General features: G+C 46.7%; 1 protein-coding gene and 1 long non-coding RNA gene across 2 annotated transcripts; one reads left to right on the top strand and one right to left on the bottom strand.

The window, feature by feature from the left end:
- Window positions 1-1,050: 1,050 nt before the first annotated feature.
- Window positions 1,051-2,804, top strand: LOC125943888 (uncharacterized). Its single transcript, XM_049663444.1, has 2 exons — window positions 1,051-2,072; window positions 2,139-2,804. Exons 1-2 carry the CDS (start codon window positions 1,865-1,867, stop codon window positions 2,426-2,428), a joined length of 498 nt encoding a protein of 165 aa, XP_049519401.1. The 5' UTR covers window positions 1,051-1,864; the 3' UTR covers window positions 2,429-2,804.
- A 553-nt stretch (window positions 2,805-3,357) lies between these two features.
- On the bottom strand, window positions 3,358-22,830 carry LOC125943890 (uncharacterized). The gene is made up of 3 exons (XR_007465965.1): window positions 22,587-22,830; window positions 10,849-16,654; window positions 3,358-8,021 (listed from the first exon to the last, which is right to left on the bottom strand). It is a non-coding gene; the product is annotated as an uncharacterized LOC125943890 (long non-coding RNA).
- Window positions 22,831-23,069: the final 239 nt, after the last annotated feature.

Genomic DNA, 23,069 nt, shown 5'->3' with positions numbered 1-23,069 from the left:
CCAAGAGCATCAGAGCTACTGCAGACCAAAACAGTCGACGTGAGAAATAAAAGCGAAAAGGTAAAAAAATTAATAACTAGAGGAATTGACGAAAAGTGGTATGGAATTCAAGTTGGCGACAGCATCCGGCGAATGAACCGAGTATTTATCAGACCAAGACCTTCTGCAACTGCTGATAACAGCCCGCACTAGAACGACTTTGCCAAGAGCATCAGAGCTACTGCAGACCAAAACAGTCGACGTGAGAAATAAAAGCGAAAAGGTAAAAAAATTAATAACTAGAGGAATTGACGAAAAGTGGTATGGAATTCAAGTTGGCGACAGCATCCGGCGAATGAACCGAGTATTTATCAGACCAAGACCTTCTGCAACTGCTGATAACAGCCAACATAAGCAGCCCGACACTACAACACAACCAGAAGAGGATACCAGCCCGACAAATCAGACAAGCCGAACTCCCGCCAGACCTCGAAGGCCCTCCTGCTTGTCGGCCGCCCCCGTCTCTATATAAACACTCGGTACCTCTATGTAACCACATGCTTAATAAACAAAGCTAACCGCCGTTAACAAAAGTCCAGTGTTCTATCATCCATTATATGAGACATAATGAAACAATACTGCCACTAACCTTTTGTCAAACACTGCTCCAACTTCTTTGTCAACCCAGCCTGTACACGCAGCACTCCAGTGCATAGAAGCTGTCACTGGTTATGGATCGGCTCATTTTAGTATCAACTGCAGCTAGAAGCGACGATTTGGCACGACAGATCTTGAACAGAAAGCATTTTCAACAAATCAGTTCAGCAGAAGCCCACAAAGTGGAGGAAGATTCACGAGAAAAATTTTCATACACTCATGTGTAGCACAAAGATACAAAAAACCATACGGGTTTCTCGGAAAGAAAGGTGTTGAAGAAAAAACTATCCCGGTATTTTTCATAACATAAAAGGCACATGCATCACATGCCAGTCCCCAGGCCCTCTGCGAAATTTTGGTTGGAAACTAAGTCGAGAATCCATGTGGCACCTATGTCAACACTGTCCCCTTGTGTTTCATTTTTCTTCTCCGTTGTTTTCTTGCTGTGTAGTGTTTATCAGTGGCAATCTTTATGGCTACTTGTACACTGCAGGCAGCATGCGTGACATGAAGGCGAGTTGCGACGTCCTTGCCGGCGGAGTGACTCGCTCTTCTGAGAAGTAGCGCAAACGAGCTTTCAGATTCCATGCCATATGTCAGTGATTATAAGACTTTGTAGACATGACTGTTACTACACCCATATGCACACTGAACTTGTCTGCTAAGCCCAAGCCTGGTGAGTTGCCCTTTAACCCTTTTGGGCACTGCTCGCCATTTGCAGAGAAAATTATTTTTCACAATGAAAGATCTAAGCAGGTGTCTCAGTGAAACTGAATAAACAAATGACAAACAAGAAACTACAATTGTTTCTTTTTTACAGCTACATACACAGTTGTGTGCAAAGCATCATGGTGGTAAGAACATTTAACGATGCCTCTTTCAGGCATGGAAACTAAAGCAGTTGCAGTGCAGTCCTTTGTCAGGAAGACGGGTACAACCTCTACTGGCCTCTGCAGCTCTATATATTTGAGATACATGGCTCTGAGCTGGATCTGCTTCTGGGCAGGGTCCCAAGCTTCTAGCCTTAGTCTTTCTTTTTGACGTTTTCAAAGCCATGTTCACATTCATGCATTTTATTTGAATGCTGCCCCCACGTATTAGTCATTCCAGCAATAGGTCTCCTCAATTTGGCTACACTTTCTGCACCAGTTCAGGCGTTGCTGCACTCTCGCACTCAATTTGCCAGTGCAGCTAGCACCACCTGCACTTCGGCACTCGATTTGACGTCATGCTGCACGAGTTCATCTGGACTTCAGCACTAGCTTCCTCACGAGTTCTCATGAATAGTGCAAGATACCTGTGCACGCTGTTTGTAGCAGACAGCTCCGTGGCCATGCTTGTGCTTGTGAATGGCGCTGAAACGGCAACGTTTCCCGTGATAGACGAGCATGGTTGTCACATGCAGCACGATGGAGCGTTTGTATACGAGACAGAAGGTGAGTGTTGTTATTTCAACACGTGAGTGTTCGTGACGGCTCGCCGCAACTTTTCTTTTTGCCTAGGCGGCCTTCGCATCAGCATTGAGCATGAGGCAGCACCAGCCTCACCTTCGCTCGCAGTAGCTGCTGCCTTTGGTGCCTCCAGTCAGGCCGTCGTCCAGCCCACTCCTTCGCCGCCTTCACCTGCTAGTCAGCCTTTGACCGCCACTCCACCGCCAGCGTCCGCTGACAATGAACGCGAGGTGTGGAGTACGCGTAAATCGAAGTTTTTGATTTGCAAGTACAAGGAATTCAAGGACAGCATTGGCAAGATGGGCGGCTTTAAAGTCACCTCCACCGCCACTAACTTGTGAAATGGCAGCTAAAGAAGCACTACAAATTTTGTGCGCGCTTTGATAAGGCATGTGCATGTGATGCTGCATCATGCATGTGCATGATGCAGCATCACATAAGGCCGATGCAGCGGCGTCTGTTGTTTGGAGTTAATCAACTGTAATTGCCAGGTACTAATACGCGATAAATTCTTTTCACAGGACCAAAAAGGCCATGTGGGAAAAACTGGCCGGTGAAATAAACAAAGAATTTCACGTAGCATGATCCCTCTTCAAATTGAGAACAAATGGAAATCGATGGAGAGATCCTGCAAGAAAACAAAGATAAGGAACGGATCATCCGGTCATTCTCGTGCAGCCTGCGAGTACGAGGGGTATGGAAAGCACTTTTTCCCGTCTTGTTTTACTTATGTACCAACTGAGGATAATTTTTGGAAATGCGTTTTCTCGATAGAGAACTTGCTGAAGTCTTAAAGCGCGAACATCACATCACCCCAGTTGCATTGCTCGCCCCGGGAAAGGTTGTTGCGTAAGTTGACATTTTGTATCTTTATTTTCTATTGAAAAAAATTTTTAAATGTTACCCGATTATGCATGAACATTTTCCTGATAGCATCTATTAATTGCAATTTACGTTTTTTAGATTTGTTAGCCCGTTCTAAACGTGCTGTGCGCATGCAAGCTTTTGTGGGAAAATGCTGCTTCCATTCGTATGGCATACATGGACCATTTGTTGTTATAGGACGAGGTCATCCAGGTTACTGCGACCTTGTCTGTTTCTTCATTTGCAGTTAAACTGTTTTTGCATTGAAAACATATTCAGGTCTAAAAATACCTGCAGTTTGCGTGCTGCTTCTGCTTGAAGGGCTGGTGTGAGATGAAGGTACCCAGCAGCAAATTTCTCCACCACTCATTTTGCACAGTTATAACATGTAATGATCAATGCGACATTTATTGATACTAATGAAACTTTATTAATGGAAGTAACAGGAATGGAGAAAGCATGCTGCCAGAAAATGGGCCTGCTCACGACGGTCGAGATGAGGATGCACCAGCTGAGGAGGCACCAGCGCCCCGCAGCACTGAAGTGACGCAATCTAGGAGAGGTGGTGGCCACCACAGGAACACATCAATTGGCAGCTTGATAAATGTGTTGCAGCAAGCCATAGCTGCGAAGCAGAAGCAGCATGAAAAAAAAAATGACTCTTCTTGAACGTCTTGTATGTGCTGCCGAAGCAAATAAATGAGTACAACAGTTTCTTTTCACATGATTCCCATGTGCACTTTTGCTCAGCATTGATGCTGGGCAAAGTGTCGCCTTTGGCTTTCACACTGTGATGTGGATGTGTCACTTTCGCTTGGTTCTTCGTCATTTCCAAGGTCTTCGTGAGCAGGCAGGTCTGCAAGCTCTGCAATGAAATCTCTCTCAGAATTGCGCACGTTGTGAAGCACACATGCTCCCATAACAATGCGACAACACTGCATAATTGTCTTTGCATCGACAAAATACAACCTTCTGAAGCATTGCTTCAAAAGGCCAAAGGAGTTCTCGATGGCCACCCTCTGCCGACTGTGACATTTGTTGATTTTTTTTTTCCACGTAGGAAAACTGAAGCCATTGTCTTTGTATGGTGTCAAAAGCCAAGGCTGCATGGGGTATGCGGAATCTCCAAGTATATAAATATCGCCACACTTGGCTGCAGCTTCTTCAAAGAAGGTACTTTTTCTCAACACGCGTGCGTCATGTGCAGAACCAGGGAAGCCAATAAAGACGTCTAAGAACCTGTTCTGGTCGTTGCAGACTGCTTGCAGGATTATAGATGACCATTTCTTCCGGTTTATAGATGAAGCAGTGCTGTCGTCTGGCCTTAGAATTTGCGGACAACCGGAAACACTTTTCGGTTAGAACGGTGACAGCCTGAACCACGAGCACAAACTGTCAAAGGTGTCGAGCGACACCCTGAACAGCCTCTTGAATTCAAAGTCCAGGTATTGAGTTGTCACCTGTTCAAAGTACCCGCTGACTCGGTGCCGGTCGACCCGTGCCACTTTGCACAACGCAACACAAAGAGCGGAGTCAAATACCTCCTCACTGTCAGAGTTAACGAGTTCCATGGCCACTGCCAAAACATACGCCATTTCGAACAAATGCAGAGTATTAAGCTGGTACACTACCGCACATATGTGAACGCACGTGACAAAAGCCAAAACCAAAACAGCAGGAGCCGCAGCAGACGAAAGTGTGCACGTTTCTGCACTTTTGCCCTCAATTTGACCGCTGTACCGAAGGCGCTAGTGTCGTGCTACACTCACACTGCAAGAACTGGCGTTGCATTGGCACGGCACTTTGTGAACTAGTGCAGAAAGTGCACCCAAATCGAGGAGACCTAATAACTTCAAAGATTAATTAGGTCATGCACTTCAAGAAATAAGTATGCAGTGGTGGGATGTCATCCAGATCCAAGAGGCTTTTGGGCAGTCCACCGAAAGAAATGTAAGGGAGGGTAGGGGGGAGAGAGAAAGGGCTTATCAAACTTATTTTCTCAGTATTTTCCACTGTCCCACCAGACACTTGTAAACTCCACATCTTGGACGTTCTCTTCATCTGCATCTTCAATTCAAACAGCACTATCGAAATCTACTCTGGCAACACCCTTCTCCTCCTCGTCACTAGAAGAGGAGAGAAGTGAAGTTCTTAAGGTACCGACTCATCAGTGGGACTATCCTAAAAAGAGATGACAACGCCTTCCTGCTGATTTTGCAGGACTATTCCAAGGAAGAACATTTTTGCTTTTGATCGATGCGTAATCAAAATGGCAAAAAATAATCCAGATGTCATTGACATCAGCAGCAACTATCAGTGTTTCACACACTATTTACAAGGTATGGGCTTCCGGAGAGAGTCGTAGCCGACAATGGCAGTCAGTTTACCTCCAGTGAGTTTCGAGACTTCATGCAAAAGAATGGAGTTGAACAATCTTTTTCACCACCAAATCATAAAGCGACAAAAAGCGCAACTGAAAAATTTCTGGGCACCTTCAAGAGATCAATCAATTCAAGCCTCACGGCTTGAATTGATTGATGTGAGGCATTAGCAATAAGCGCCGGCTGGTAGAAAAGGCCCAATGATGTAAAGGTGGACGTGTTGGAAGCGGTACAATGGCTTGGAGACTGCTCCAAGTGGTGAAATGATGTGCCGGGTATTTTGGCACGTTGGCACTGAGTGCAGATTTCAGTCAGTAGTCCAGGTGCGACAGTCACGCTGCATGGAAGGCCAAACATGGCTGTCAGCCATGAGGTGCATGGAGGTGTGGATACCAAGATGGCTGAGGTCGTGCAGATAGTTGAGGACGCCACGGCGATGTAATGAGTGCACATAAGGTCTGGGCCATCCGGCGGATATGTCACGGTAGACAGTGGTTTCTGACCAAGGCAAGGGAGGTTCCTGTAGCTTAAGCAAAGAGCCCCCCTGACTTGTTGCTGCAGTTCAGTGTCAGATGTCTCAGCCTTGGCTAGGACGTCATTAGTGACGGTCGAAGAATTGATGGTGGAGACACAGGAGAGTGCATCAGCGACCAAATTAATCTTCATGCTGACATGCAGGATGTTGGTGGTAAAGTGGCCGATAAATGACAGCTAGTTGTGCTTTGTGGTCAGTATAGATGGTGCAGTGCTGTGCTTCAAGGATGTAGCAAAAATGCTGAACAAGGTCAAGTGGTCCATGTGATGAGTAGTAGTGTTTCCATGACATGCAGCCTACCTGTAGCTGTTGCTGCTAATGAGGCCAGTGATGTGCACAGGTGTGGAAAATGTGCCTCACCGGACGAAGTGATCACATGTCGAAGGCTTTTCGCCGCAGCCATTATTACCATTGCAATCTTTCATAATTGTCTGTCTGACTTCCTTGAATTTGACTGTTATGCACGAGGCAACATGTTCAATCTATGAAGCTTTTACACTTGCTTATTCCCTCAGCTTGTCTTTCTATTGATGCAAACATCTCGTTTGAAAGAGTTTTTTTTTTTTTTTACTAAAAGGTAATACAACCTCAACATCAAGCCTTTTTTTTTTTGCAAACACTAAGAGCTTTAAACTAAGTTTAAACTGAGATTTTAACCTCAGATGCAACCTACCAAGCCAACAAGCATAAAATGATTTTCTTTGTGCTCATGTTTGAAGATGGAGCAGGTACCAGTCATGTCGTCGCAGTATGCCTTCATTGTATCTTAAAAACAACATGTCGTCACTAAGTTGCTAAAAACTTTCGTCCACTAAAATTGACGCAGCTTGCACTAATGCCATCATGAACCAAAACTTTACAGAAACAGCTGCAACATGGGAAACATTTCATTAAAAACCTGCAGCGCAGCTCTGTCAATTTCCCGTATGAAGGCGTTGGGGACAGTTGCCGGACAATTAGCGCGTTTAGCAGAAGGGATAGACCAGTCACCAGCTTCAGTAAAGTGGTGCATGCACCAACTCCAGAGAAATTTGAAGAGGCACAGACTGACTCTCTGTGGCACGCTAATGGTCAAGCATGTACCTACTTTGAAAAAAATTGGGAAAATATTGCCAACATGTGGGTAAAACAACTCTGTGACAAGCTCATGGCAAGCAACAACACCAAAGCAGAGTTGACTCCCACAATGCCAAAATTAAGCACATTTCGTTGTCATCTGACAAAATGCACGAGGCACTGGAGGGCATAGTTAAGCTGTCGTGTGCGCTAATGCAAGTAGCTGGGTATTGTCCATGTTCCATGAAAATATGCACATTTTACTCTTATGAAGCATCGAGCAATATGACGCCGTATGCGCCAAGGACTTGACTCGTTATGCTTGCACTGCAATCTACAAATAAGCAGCCAAAGTTGGGAAAGCACCACCAGTATAGCTGGCAGTTTATGCTGTCTCAAGTTCTTGTGGCACATGGCATGAGGGTGCAAGTCCGTGCAATAGATAAAACGGCAAAGGGAGCCTTCTGAAGTGGCCACAACACCTTTTGTGCAGCTGACTGAAGTGGCCCAACTTAAACATGAGTAACACAGTGTAGAAAATGGTTCTTGGTGCATACTTATGTGGTACTTCTTTTAGTTCTTAGAAGTGGAATGTTGGGGAGGCTACCTCCAGCAAGGTGTTAGTCCATGATTACATCACTGAAGATGCTGATGTCGAAATAGTACAGCCAGAGTTCCTGTCAAGTGGGCTTTTGGAATGTTGAGTTCAGATACGGAAAATGCGGCCTTATTTCTCGGTGATGTCTGGCAGCTACTTACACCTGCAAGTAACTATCCGAATGCAAGTCAAGTGTGCTGCCTCTCCTAGCAAACATATTCTAATACTGTTTCCAATACAGCGAAGCTCAAATGTGTCCCACTGTCCTTGTTTCAGTTTCAATCAAGAAGAAAAATGAAGTAAGGTTGTTCCATGCCTGCTAACAACAAGACAGTGGAGAGATCAAAACGACTTGCTGTGACCACTGCCTGCAACAGTTCCACTGGTATGAATTACATGGTGATGTCCAAAGGGTCGGAACTGACTTTTATACTCGTCCTGTGCAGAACTTGTGCTACAGTGAAGCAAGCTGATGCAAAGAAGTTGTGGTTTTGCAGGACCTGCAGAGGTAACAGCAACATTGAATGTGAAGCCATAATTAATAAAATTTGCAATGGTGGATGTCCCCAAATTTTGGTGACCTCGTGGTGAAGCAGTGCGTCTTATTTTAGTGGTTGCTTATGTGCGTTATACGTGTGATCAACACATCTGATTTGATTCAAAAAATATAGTCAGGAGATTTCATCCTCGGCTTGGTGCACGGTGTTAGAATAGGCTAGGTGAAACGATGCCCCGCCTCTGCCACACAGCCACCATGCAGCAAATGAAGACGCGCTTCCCTTTTTTTTTTCTACCAGGGCACACTAGGTGCCACAAGGCTTTACATTCCTAACCACGAGAGCCGCGACGTTTACAAAGCTGTACGTGTGACGACTGTTGACAGTTTTTCTTTGCACTGTGCTTGTGTTTCATTGCTGTTGACCGCACCTGTCACTCTGATTTTGGAGTAAGTGGTACATCGAATGAACACGGTATGGGCAAGAAGTGTGTTGTACCGCAGTGTAACTCGAGTTACAATTTATGCATGGAGAAAGTGTCCCTTTTCGCTGCTCTGAAGGAAGAGGAGCAGTTTGAAGAGTTTGGCGACTAGCTATTCCACGGAAGGATTGTGTTGCGAGCGATAGATTTTGTCTGACAAATATCTTGATCGCGGGAAGTGCTATAAAAGGACATGTTCTTGTAAGTGCGCCGAGAAGGGCTGCTTTGGCAAAAGATGCCATCTTTTGCCAAAACGCAGCCACGGGATCGGCTGCCCATCCCATTACTCAGATAAGATCATCACTCAGGGCAAGTGTAGTGACTATGGAGAGTTTTAATGCCGCATGCTGAACCCGTATGCATTAAAAACTTCGAAGAACTAATCTAAATTACGCGCATGATATAACACGTTCACGCTTTCTTCACAGGCCCCTTTGATCGCTTTAAAAATGCTCAAGAACCAGATCGCATGAACCTCTGGGCATAGCCAGGCGAGCCCTGACACATGTGGCACCACCTTTCGGCAAGAAGGGAAACTGGTACCGGATTCCCACTGCTTCCGATGGGTCGTCACTCCACCTGAAGCTATTCCAACACTGTGGCTTGGTGTGAGCCAGAAAAGGTACTTTGTCCGAGGAAACAACATTGACAAAGTTGTAGCTGTGTTTAGAAGTCGGGCGAACTGCTGCTATTGACCCTTTTCGCGGCGATCCCGTGGGCGCTGCCATGTTTGATCACGTGGTGACGCGTCCACTGCTTGCCTCAACTGCCTCCGTTGCCTCCTTGTTTACAATGGAAGTGTATGACGCCGGCGCGGCTTAGAAAACCTCCGTTTTCGGATATATCATAGACGGTGACTAGGTGGACGACACGAAGCTTTGATCACAGCTTCAGAGAACATGCAAAAGCGCTTTCGGAGCTGATTAAGCTATGTCCAAACGGCGCAAGCAGCGTATATAGTGCTTGTTCTAAAAGCGGGGCTAAATATGTATTCCAAGCTATTCAAACGTTCCTCTCATGAATTCAGTCAGGATTAGTGTGTTTTGCTCTTTGTTCTTTATTCGGCAAATATTTTGAAGCAGTGGCTTGTAAGTTTGACTCATGAAGTTCCTCGGTGCGGCCACTATCTGATTATTTTCTGCCTAATCGCTCGCGGGTGTGCTCAGTTCCGATCGATTTGTTCTTGCTGCGCACAAGGCTTGAATCGTAACTGTTTTGTAAATTGCAATACCTTGTAGCAAATATATAGTACAGCTAGTAACTTGCTTACTCTTGTGGACCGTCACGAAACATTCAGCTTCGACCATTCGTGCGCCATCGCTGTAGTCCGTCATTTGTTGTGCGTATACAGTGCACATATATGCAAGTGTGCGCCCATTCACTTATTCTTGATGCATCGGCGGTAGAGTGGGCGTAAATTTTTCTTCCTTGTGGGATAGATATGTATAGATAATGCGCGCGCAACTTACTTTGACAAGAAGCGGGGCTACTCCCTTTGTCATTGTTTAACGAGTGGTACTCACTCTTGCCGACGTTCTGGTGCCAATTTCTTTGAAGGTTAGCGATACAATGCTGGCGGATGAGCAAATGTCTGCATCCTCTAGGAAAGCCGTACATCTCGAAGAGCCGGTAACAAGTTCGGACAGTGGCAGCAGCGGTCCGCGAACTTGGCCACACAGATTCATTCTGTTGCCTAACATGCCAGTCACTATTTTGCAGCCAACTACTGCACACGTCTTCAATCCACATGATTCAATCTAGTATGATTGGAGCACAGTGTGTTAGCGAAAACTCAGTTGCATTTCCGACAGCTGATCGCACAGAAGCAAGGTAGAAGCGGTAATGGTTTCGTATTCGTGCGCGGTCGCTGAGGAGAGGTATGGCGCGCCGCCGTGAGCGCCATCTCGTTTCTCTAAAACAAACTGCTCCGCGAAAAGGGTCAATATATGGCGGCATTCAGCCCATTCAAATCATCGGCATTCTTTGGCGATTGTATCGACAGTGGAGACGTTCGCGTATGCAAGCAGGTTGAACGCACTGTTTACAATATCTTTCAACACGTGAGCAACCTTGTCGGACCCAAACATGAGGCCATCAACCTTGCAGCAAAAAGCCATTAAGTTAAGCCATTAAGAATGCTGAGTGACACACGCCTCTAACATCTTTGCACGAGTTGCACGTTGCTTTCTGACAGCAAGCTGGCAAGCAGAGGTGTTGCTCAAGAGGTCACGGATCTTTTGCTCGAAAATGTCCCATCTGGTAAGGTCAGCTTCGTGCATGTCTAACCATACCCATGATGGGCTGCCGAAAGAGAAGATAACATTGGAGAGCATGAAGGTCAGGTCTCACCTGTAGTTAGCGCTGACACAAATCATAAAAGTTGATCCAGTTGTCACTGCTGATACCACCGTGGCTGGAGAACATGCCAGGATCACGAGCAGGAGACACAGTTACGTAGGTGGGATCCATGGGTGGGAAGTCACGGTTGCTACAGCGATGGAGCGGCAGCTGCGAAGCTCCGTGGTGGGTACAGGGAACAACCAGCACCTCGGCCAAAAATGTAATGTAATGAAAACACAAGATTTGACTATTTAAAAGGTGTATTTACACTGGTACATAGCCAATAGTGAGACTATAGTGATGGCTCTCCCCTTTCAGCTTCAGTAGTCTCCTTGCAAAATTATTTACTGCATGCACAGCTATGCTGTTTCTGCAGACAATGTGTGAAGACTGCTTGCCTGGTTAGGCCCAAGCGGGTTTAGGTATATGTATCCTCCCTTAACAGGAAGGTGGCCGCCCCACAGATTCAGTGTGAGGAAACTGATCCGCCCGTCACTGATCTTAGGAACCACCTCACGAGGCATATGCTTAAGCTATACCACCCCGAGCTTGAACAGCCTGTGCATACCCCCAAGGGGACTGATGAGTTGGGAAATTACTGCTCCAGTAACAAGCCTATGAAATGGCAGGTGACACGATTGGCCCTGGGCAAGGCAATCACACTCATTAGAGTGCACGACACTCATGACATGAACTAGCAGAGTACTGTACTCGACTCCCTCCCTCCTCTTACGGAAACACGACGATTGAGTGGAGGTTGTACTTCGCAAAATGCTCAAGAGAGCCCTCGACTTCCCGATCTCCACTTCCAACGCGCATCTTCTCGTGTTGGGGGTGGTGAACACCTATCGGGAATTTCGCGAGGCGTATCTCCACTAACCAATACACACGTCTCGCCCAAATAGTGTCCGGTCGCCGCCGCTAGGACCGGTTACATATCAAACATGACCACCATATGATGGAAAGAGTTCGCGGACCCAAAATGTGGAGAAGGCGCGTGCCCTTTACGTTCAACCCCTTCCAACTAAGACGAACGAGGAGGGTTATAATGGCCAGCACCAGGCGCGGGCGAATGCCCTGCACCGCCACTATAGCTCTAAGAAACACATCTGCTACGTGGATATTGCAGGCCCCAACCACTCCAGGGGGGTATGGTACACGGCTGCAATCATACACAAGGATTGACGAGTGGACAGCCTCTCGTTCAATGTGTTTTTCTGAATGTGAAAGAAGCCCGCGAATACACGCAGAATTGCCGCGCGACTGACCGCTCGAGGCACTTTGCGTATATTCGCGGGCTTCTTTCACGCTCGGAAAAACACTTATGTAGCACATATTGAGCCACAGAAAGCTGTATTGGGAGTTTTTCATGTTGCTCTACAACTTTCTCATTGACACTCTGATAATTAGGACAGTACTTCTCGAGTTAAATAATTAATTACAATTACCTAATTAAATCTCACTAACGAAAAAATTACTGGCGGCTACTCCACTGTACTGGAATCAATACGCACTAGGTTTGCTTCGCGTAACGCCGTTCCTCTTTTTTTAAATCATGCTGCGTGATAGCTGGGGCACCCTATATATAGATTAAGCACTTTTCACCACTACCACCCAGCTTAAGCTCGCCTGGCTTACTCATTCGTGCCTGTCGACGTCGATAAAATCAAATGTTTGGCAATTTAAGAGCGACATAATTGTGTACACATTGCGCTGACCAACATAAGTGCTTTATTATGAGCTGCATGCGGTCGTATCGCAAGCACCACCGGTCTGATTCGATGGCCCAGCGAGCTACGCTCGCCAGCTCCTAGCCATCGGCTGCTGTCAACGGAGCTGGCACTGCGGACGTGGCCTTGTGGAAACACGTCTATGCTGCTTGCAGTGTTTATATTGGCATTATTTGTTTAAAATGAGAGAGCTGTGCAAACACATTTATTTTCACTTTCTTTGCAAACTTAAGCAGCATTACGAGTGTCCATGCAGGGGCGCCGGTTCTGGGCGGAGCTTTTCGGATTATGCATGCTGTATAAACAATCAGTAATGCTACAGCACCAAGGCCAGGAGCAGGGAAAGCAGTGTCCATCTCAGCTCCCTTTTTTCCTCGACCTGACGGCCAGCCAATGACCCCAAGTGCCTCAAAAATTTTACCAGACGTTCGTGAGTGCTATCGCCATCATTTTCAGTCATTTTTCGGTAGCTCTGACGGCCCATCTGAAGGGTAAAGCACATTTTCAGGCTTGTCCTCGGCACCCTCCAGGCTAAGCCTAGCTCCCCGGCATGAACAGAGGAGCGGAGCGAGACGCAGCTAGCGTCGGTGATGCATGTAGCTTGCGTGAGCTGCACACCAACATTGCCTGACATAAACAACCCTCGCCACCTTCCATATCAGCAGCATCATCACCACAGTCCATCCAAGAAAGCACTAAAACCTCGACCGTTGTCTGCCAACGACTACAAAATCATTCACAGGATCCAGGGCGATCTCGACTGCACTGAAATTAACTCCTGCATCTTACGCCAGATCATCCTCAAGGTGGCCGCCGGCATACCCATCAACGACCACACTGCTCAAGGCCAACTTCGTGTCAACATCAGCAATAACATGCTGGTGAGCACTCCAAATATTGACTGTGCCGACTTCTACAACACCATCCGCACCCTCAACTTCAACGGAACCACCTACAAGGTGGCCACCCACATAGCTGACCCCTCAGACACCTGTCGCCACGTCATCCTCCTACCTATCAACACACCCGAGCAAGCTATCCTCCCCACCCTCATCAGCTACAATCCTGACCTCACAATAGGATCCGCCAGGCAACTGGGCAACACTGAGTCCATCCTCATCACCTTCTAAGGGAACCACATCCCCTACTTTATCAACTACGAGTGTTGTGCAGCAGAAGATCGAGGCTTGCACTCGCTGCCGCAACGCCGGCCATCGCCAGGACATGTGCCAGTTCTCCACAGACACACGCCTGAATTGTGGAAACTTCGACCCCTCCATGAACCACGACTGTAAACCGGGGTGCATCGTCTGTAACGGTGCGCACCCTACAGGCTCCCAGCTGTGCAAGCAGTGCTACAAGCCCTAAACACTCCCTCCAAGGCCAGAAGCCCACAAGCACCCTCATCCCCGGCCCTAGACCCTGCCCAAGCCTGCACCAGGAGCAGCAGCAAGACCTTAGGGCCACACTCCATCTCCTAGGGTGAAGCCTGGCCCACCCTACCACTGCCACCTCCCTTAAAGCCAGCAACATCCTCACACCAGCTGAGCTGGGCTAGGGTAGCCTCCACCTGCTCCTCGCCATCTCAGCCCTCCAACCTCGAAACCTCTCTCCTTCGAGAGAATGCCACTCTCAGGGAGGAGATTCACCAGTTAAAACTAGCACTTCAATCTACCCAGCCACCTTCCTATCATCACAACCTCTCACACCATCACTTCCACCACCTACCCCTACGTCCACCGAACCGCCCTCACCCCATGAATGTTGCCCCTCAATCTCTGCCACCTACACTACCCTCTCCCCCCAACAAAAGCAAAACCCCCAATACGCCGCGCGTGGAAGATTGTCTAGACGATGCCCTCCTTGAATTTAATGATAGAATTGCCACTCTTGAAACGAAAGCCCACCAACTACAACTAAACTTCATGACCTTCCAACAAAGCTGCACCGCGTAATTCGTCGCCCTTAATAACAAACTCGATCGCTTTCTTGAGTCCCGTCGGCACAACTAGCCACTCTCACCAAAGCCATCACTCCGCCCGCAACTAACTCCCCACCCACCCTTTCGAGCGATGGCGAGTAGTCCTGCCTGCTCCGAAATCAAAGTCTGGCAATGGAATTGCAGGGGGTTTCGCCGTAAGAAAGCCAGTATTCAACAGTACACCGTAGGCTGCAACCATCATCGCTTTACAGAAAACCCACGGAACCGTGCAATTCCCTAGTTACAATATCATGCAAGCCAAACGCAACACCAAAGCCAATACAGCCGTACTCATACCTAAACACCTAACCGCCACCCACTCTCAATTCGAGGACAGTGACATAGAGCAAGACTATATTGAAATTCTGCCTCGCAATATTCGCACTCCGGCATTATACATTCTGAACGTTTACAGTCACCTTAAAGAAAACAGTCAAATTCGACACACTATTCGCTCATGCCCTCTCTGCTGCCGATATACACTCCCTCCTAATTCTAGGAGACGTTAATGCCCCTAACCAATTATGGGGTCACTCCAGCAGTACACCCAAGGGCAGAGCCCTCTGTGCACGCATACAAAACCACTGCCTTTCACTCCATAACGACACTGACATGCCCATGCGACTTGGTAACAGCGTTTCCAGAGACACTTTCCCTGACCTAACACTCACACAGAGTCCAGCACGTCAACTGGGCTAACTTACAAATCAACCTCAGCAGCGATCATTACAAGATCCAAACCACCTCATGCTTCCAATACAAACCCCTCGCACCAAAGCCCCTCAATCTCACTAAATGGGACCAGTTCTGCCCTGCAAGGCGTCTGCCCCTGCCGACATTGACATTACGAAATGAGTCCAACAACTCCAAGCCGGTGCACAGGCACACACCACAACTCTCCTTCTAGACACACCGCTCCCCACAGTCGATGCCCGGCTCCTACACATGTGGGAAGCCAAGGCTTCTCTCCTGAAATGCTGGAACAAGCGCCGCCACAATCGAAGGTTGAGACTTAGAATTGCTCAGCTTGATCTCCAAATTCAAACATATGCCACCCAGCTGACTACCAACAGTGGGGCCAAATATGAGAAAGCATGCGTGGTCAGCTTGGCAGTAAGCGAACATGGCACCTATTACGACACATCATAGACCCCACCACCTCACACACACATCTCAACCACCACATAAGCAAACTTGCATGCTCACAAAGGCAACTTAAAAGGAATTCTTTGCCGACCGTCGAGAAAAACACCTTCCCCCCGCATGCCATTTCTGCACTCCCCACTGCATTGGCATACCTAATCCGGGTGTAACTACACCTATCACAGAAGCCGAGCTGCACCACGCGTTGGCTAACCACCGTAGACTTCCACTCCTGGCTCCGACCACATTAATAACAAAATTCTCTGTCACCTGCACGACAATTCCATCAAGGCAATCACTACATACTTCAACTACTGCTTCGACACTGGCACCCTTCCATCCTCGTGGAAGGATGCCAAAGTCATCTTTATTTCCAAACACCACAAACCCGTCAACACATCCAACTTCAGACCAATCTCACTCACCTCATGCAGTGGCAAAGCTTTCAAACACATTGTGCTCAACCGCCTCGATAAATATATTGAGGACAACAACCTCTTTCCACCAAAGATGGTGGGATTCCACCGCTCCCTATTGTGCCAGGACGTTATGCTTCGCTTGAAGCACAAAATCTTGACACCCAACTTTGCTCAGGACGCACAAGCAATTCTGTATCTCGACCTTCACGACGCTTTTAATAAAGTGGATCATTGCATCATAGTTCGGGAGCTAAACCTCCTGGGGGTCAGCGAAAGGATCCGCAATTACACTTCCACATTCCTCTCTAACTGCACCGCGACAATATTTATTGGTGCGGACAAATCCCCTATCTATCACCTTGGGAGCTTTGGCATTCCCCAGAGGTCCGTGCTATCTCCCCTGCTCTTCAATCTCACCATGCTTCACCTTCCACGCTCCTTTAAGATCACCCCAGGGCTGCATTTCTCCCTATATGCAGACGACATCACCTTCTGGGTCACAGGTGGCTCAGACGGTGAGATCCAGGACGTCCTGCAGGCCGCTGCAAATAACATGGAGGCCATTGTGAGATGCATGAGTCTCCTCTGTTCTCCAGAAAAATCGGAACTCCTTCCCGCCCACACCCAGCAACCGTAGACACACTCCCGACATCCCCCTCCCCCTCTGCAACAAACATGTCCCCAGGGTAGACAAGCTCAGGGTTCTCGGTCTGCATGTTCAGAGCAATCGACAAAACACACACCGCCCAGACACTCCCATCCACCGTCAACAACAATCTCAGACTCCTCGGCCGCATGTCCAACCGACATGGCGGTCTGCGGGGAAAATGATCTCAGACTAATACATGCCTCTGGCATCACAAAGGTGACTTACGCGCTCCCATACTTACACTTTCTCAGAAAGGAGACTGACCAGGTCAACACCCTCCTTCGTAAAATCTATAAGTTCGCGCTAGGCCTCCCACTACACACATCCACAGAACGGTACCTTCACCACCCTCGACAAGCTCGTGGAAGCCCATCTGACCTCCCAACACACCCGCCTTTCCAAATCAAAAACCGGAATACACATTCGTAACTCCTTGGCCATTTCTCCACCCTCTCTCACTCACCCCAAACACACCATTCCATATTATATGAGTATGATTCTGTACTGCGCAACAGGTGTTTATTGTGGCACCACCTTTCATGTGTTGGATTAACCCAGAAGCCTAAGGCAAAACTGTGGAAATGCAGCTCCTGTACGTCCACCACTAGTACACAGTATAGTGTTGATGGTTTCGCCTTTGCTTACAGAGCAAATATATGTATCTTTGAAGGAAGCACTAATTCTACATATTAGTGCATTGCTTTTTGAGACTGTGTAATAAAATATTGGTCTATACTTTCTCTGTGTGTTGCTTATACGAATGCTCTTGCAATCATGTAGTTTTTCTAGTGATATCCCCAGAATCCATTCTATATACTCAACTGAGCTACTGGTTGCGTAAAGTATGTTGTGTAAATTCTTTGTCAATACGCCTGAAGGGCTGTGCGTTACCGGTGGCTGAAGGGAACGTGACGAAGAGAGAGCGTGATGTGCATGGTCGTCTGCTTATGACGGTGGGCTCAGAGGACTCGCACTTTAATGCCGTTTCACATGGTGCGATTTTGCACTGCGATTATCGCAAGGGAAGTGTGATTTCCGTCGCATGCGACGAAAATCGCAGTCGCAGGGCCGATTCTGCAATTTTCGGCTGCGACCAACCGGTTGGTCGCAGCGTCGCAACGTCGCAGCAATCGCTGCGATTTTTCCGTCGAAATTGCGCCGAGAGGTATTTCGCGGTCTGTTTTGGAAAATGGCGGCAGTCGCTCAACGCAACGTTTACAGATACTTTTTTGTCTATAAATATTGGCTCAACCAGCCTCGAACAGTGCAACTAATTGAGTGGAGCCTTGGATTGCGCAATCGGTACGTAACATCAGCACCGACACGCGAACAGTGCAGATAAAAACTCAGTCAGATTCGGTTCTGTGATTTCTATGAGTTTGTTGACACGCTACGTTGCTAATCTGGCGACTGTTTTTTAGGTTGGCTTCGGGTGCTGATAGTACGTACTTTTGCGTGATTTTCCGTTATTCACACGCGCTGCGAGTTGGTAAATGCTACAGGTGTCCGTCACGGGAAGGCATGGCCTTCGGATGTCGTCCCAATTTTCTGGTTCTGGAGACAACTCGCGATATACGAAAACGCCACAGTTTTATCGCGGTATGCTTTTACGGACGGAACAATTTAAAGAATATGCAACTACGGACAAATGCTATGGCCAATAGGTCACACTATACGCGCGACCATTTAGTTGCAATCGGTTGGTTAGGGCTTTCATGCGCATTTTCCCCAATGAATTATCTCATTTCAATGTTCTGTTACTTCCGCTGCGAGACGCAAAGCGAACGTGCAAACTGGATATCGTAATGAATGTTCTACAATAGCATATTTCACGCTTTGACTGGGAATAAGCAGTATTGCCAATTTGTTTTCGAAGCAATATTTAAACATTTTTTTCTCATGCATCATTGTTCTCCTGAATAATAAAACCAATAAACCTTCAGTGTGTTGCAGACTTTGTATCCTTACTGCATCTGTATTAACCCTCACATTAAAAGGTAATTGCACATTTCGCTTACTTTAGCGCATCGAATTACTTTTGTTTATGCTGGTTGTAACATATCGCAGTACTCTAAGAAACTACTTAGCCATAAACATCCTTGCCGTTTCTTGCTTCTCTGTCTATACTTCCTGTAAAACACATGCAATAATACGAAAAGCAGGCAGACATCTGGTTTTTATAAGTAGTAGGTAACACAATAAACAAAAGCAGATCAAAATTGTGCAGTAAAGTCAGCCGGTTGCATTCCTTCGTGTGAATGATAGTATCTTTTCAAGTGTGGGTGGGTCTTGCATGTCCACAGCTCATAAAGTGTGCAGACTCATCACGAGGCGTAGGTACTGCCCATCAAGATGGAGGCAATGTTGCTAATGAGTCTGCACTTACATGTATTACTGCATAAACTCGTATAACCATATCCCATCATTACTCAATCGAGCTTGCTCAGAGTCATATTCACCAAAATTCTACTTATCCGAGCTTGCTCTGACTCATATTCACCAAAATTAAACTCGGCCGAGCTTGATCTGACTAATACTCACAAAGATTCTACTCAGGCAAGCTTGCACCGAGTCATATTCACCAAATATCTACTTAGCCAAGCTTGCTCTGACTTATATTCATCAAAATTATACTTGGATGAGCTTTCCCTGACTACCACATGACAATATTCACTAAAAGTTTACTCAACTGAGCTTGCTCTTACTCGTATTCACCAAAATTCTACTCGGTCAGGCTCAAACGAACTCATACTCACGGTTAGTTCGAAGGCTTAGTGAGCCGACGTTTGAGTGAGTTCACCGTGCTATGTATACATTACATTATGTGACCTGTGTGGTGAATAATCAAACATTGTCTATGAGTACGTGTTGCATCGGGTGAAATAAGGACAACTGTAAACACTGCAGTTCGTTTTCTAGAGTTTAACTGACCGTTGCGTGAAAGCTTCGCCTCATGTCAATTCAAGCAATTGCATTAGATCTGCATCATATGTTTTAACAATCCTGCTGGCTGTCCTGGCCATTACTGGGTGGCCACATTTTGTACATTTCAACAAAAGTTGAATAAATGACTGTAGTGCAATATATTAAAAAAAAGATGCTTGCATCACTGCACGTATAACAATCAGAACATGATACAAACACATGTACATAAGATGCACACAAATAATAAATACATAAACAGATGGAATCAGCTAGCCACCACCTATTGAAAAAAAAGCACAGGACTACGTATAACCATTTCCCTTGCCAGGTACATGGGCTATAGGAGAAACACACCTGCAACCTAGCAGTTACCTCGAGGTAGCAGCTATGGACGCTTTTGCATTCGCAGCTGGCCACTCAACCACTCAAGTGTGTTCAGTGTGCACTTGTACTTAGGCACACTTTTTATTGTTTATATCTCAAAAATTTAATGTGGCTCCTCAAAATTTTGAGAATGTTTGGATTCTGAGGCTTGCCAAAGGTAAATATTTTTATTCCATTTTCGTTCAAGGTGAAGGCTCATACAAAAGATTAGAGATACTGTCAGTGCCCCTCACTTTCTCTCAGAACATAAGTAGTCTGTTATTGAGATTCTAGCAGCTTTTCAACAGCAAGAAAGGGAATCAGCTTCCCCTGTTTTCAGCATTGGGTTAATGCAGGCAATTCAGGGAGGCATAAAGTTTTGCTAATACAATCGGTTCGGGAATACCAGATTAGACTGTACCTTGACACTTTCCTTGCACTTTCTTATTTTGGTCAAATAACCTAGTTTGAAATGGCTCCAGTTAGCATGCTCTAACATTGGTCTAATATAGGTTAAGTACATGACTAGCTTAACAGACTGGGATGCTGGCTTTCATTTCCAGGAAAGGAATCATAGCACCTGGTCCAGTTGCATATGTTTTTGGTTATCAGGGGTATTCAGCCTCACTTTAAGGATAACGTGCTGAAGCAGGTAGAAGCACACGCATGCCATTAGCGAATAGTTTCGATAGCTTCTTACCTTACACTTGCCATCATGAATACAAAATTTTAGCGTTCGATTTTGTTATTAAACAAACAAACGTACTCCTAACAAGGTATTTTAATGTTAGCCGTGTGGCTACGCGGCTGCGCTACGTACTGCAGCATATTGACTTAAGCTTCTTGACACAGATTCACAGCACACTAACAGCGCAAGAAACAGGACGAGAAAATAGACGACGCCCATGTCTGCCAGAATGATACGATACTACGTACACAAGTGACTGCAGCTCCTTAAAAAAAATGTGGTGTCGGCTTTTACGCCTTTCGAAATATTCAGAGAGCACTTGTATGAATAATTACAGCACAGGCGCCGAGACGGACGAGCCAGGCTGGCGCTAAGATAAACGTTCACAACACAAATTCCATTGCATGTTCAGTAATTACACACAGATCATTTGCGGCTTTGTTCAAGGGCAGACGTGAGCTTTTGGGTTGGTGCTTGCTGCTAAGTTTGGTGCAAGAATATTGCTAGGAGCAGGAACCGCTAATGCGCAATCACGAGCAATACGCACACATCCGTTTTTCAGAAGCTGACGTTAAGCACGGGTAGCGCGAGGGTATCTGCGTTGACATGACGACTTGGCTGCAGCCGAATTCCAAATACTGCATATGCGATGACAACAGCTATAGGGGCTTGTTGACAGGTTCTCTTGTAATTTGTTTAACCGCAGGAAGAACGACACAGGCATAAAACACACACGAGACAGCACACAACGCCGAACGACCACCTGCGAACCACGTAGCGAACTCGTGCTGCGAACAGCTGTTTACGTCCGCCATTTCTCCTCGTATTGAACTTCACAAACCGCTGTTGCGCACTCCAAAACAAATTAAACTTTGAAGCGTTTTTAAATTACAAAAAGTACGCATTATTTGGTCCTAATAAAAAGAGGTGAATTATATTATAATGCGCACGTCTTTTTCATTACTTTAAACGAATTTATGCGGCGTGTGCGACAAAATCTAGCAGCAAGCAACCCTGGGCGTCGCATCAGTCGCATTGTTGACATCGCACATGAAACGGCCGTTGCGAATTTCGCATCTGCGAAAATCGCAGTGCAAGATCGCACCATCAATGCCTCCTTTTGGCACCATGTGAAACAGTTCACGGCAACTTGCCCACGAATGCGGTAATTAGTGGACCGGCATTCTCAAGCGATCATTTTCGCGAGATTTGCACCGGACGCGTCGGCGTCTATGAGCGATATCGTTTCTGGCCCGTACACGGCCGGACGCGTCTAGCTCTAGTCTCGCGAAAGTGTCTCTGAAACCGATCGTCTGACGGAGCGAGCGATCGCGCGACAGCCCATAGTCGCGAACGATATCCCTCGGTTGTCACTTGCTGCGAAAATAGATTTTGAGTAAAGTGCCATCAATACATCGACTTGGGCAGGGAACAGGGGTAAAGTTCTATATACCTCATAGAATAAATACGCTACGGCGCTCTACCGGCAGTTCGCGTTCGGCTGCCGTGAGAAATTGCATCAAGTATTTATCACGGCAGCCGGGATAATGATATAAAAGGTGTTCTCCCGGCAGTTTCTCAGGTAACTTCCGAAAATCAATAGGAGGTGAGCGCCGGGAGAATTTCTGAAACGAATTTCTCCCGGCTGCCGGGAGAATAGACACTGCCTTCAATTAAAGTTTCAGCAACAGGTACGACCAAATCGAGCACGCGTTACTAGCGACAGCTCAGATGACAACTGCAAAAGATGCAGGCGACGCTTGCCAACAAGACCCGGTGGCTTGTTGCTTAACACAAATGTATTCAAGCTGCAATAACACAGCTGAAACAAAGACAAACACACACAAACCTGCTGTCTCCCAACCAGTCGGACCCGTTGCGCAGTAGACGGCGCAGTGCACGAAGCATGACGATGGTGTCAGGCGGCTTGCGCTGCTTTAGATCCTGTATACCTTGCCCAGCTTACAGTTGGGCAGACAGGCTAGAATAATTGCTTACGTGCATTAGAGTGTACTAGAATTCTAGGTCACTCTACGTGCATGGAGGAAACTTTCCTTTTTCAATGCTAGCATGCATTCGCGCGTAACCCTCAATCTGCGGTACTAGAGCACCGAGAAATATGTTGGCATACAACGCGTAGAATCGAGTTGTTAAGTAGCGCTACGGCAAATCGAGCAGCGAAAAAAAAATATTTGCAAAAAAAAAAAGCTGTTAGTTTTGGTGGCCTCTAAATTAGTCGGAAAAGCTTCACCACGCTGGAATTCAGAATGTAAGAGTAAACATGGCCTCTGAGATTGTGCGTGAAATCTCGGAGGCCATATAATAGGGGATC

The sequence above is a fragment of the Dermacentor silvarum genome, chromosome 3 (assembly GCF_013339745.2).
Source record: "Dermacentor silvarum isolate Dsil-2018 chromosome 3, BIME_Dsil_1.4, whole genome shotgun sequence".
NCBI classification, from domain to species: Eukaryota; Metazoa; Arthropoda; class Arachnida; order Ixodida; family Ixodidae; genus Dermacentor; species Dermacentor silvarum.
The sequence above is the reverse complement of the archived record's forward strand: the minus strand, read 5'-3'. Positions and strand labels throughout refer to the sequence as shown.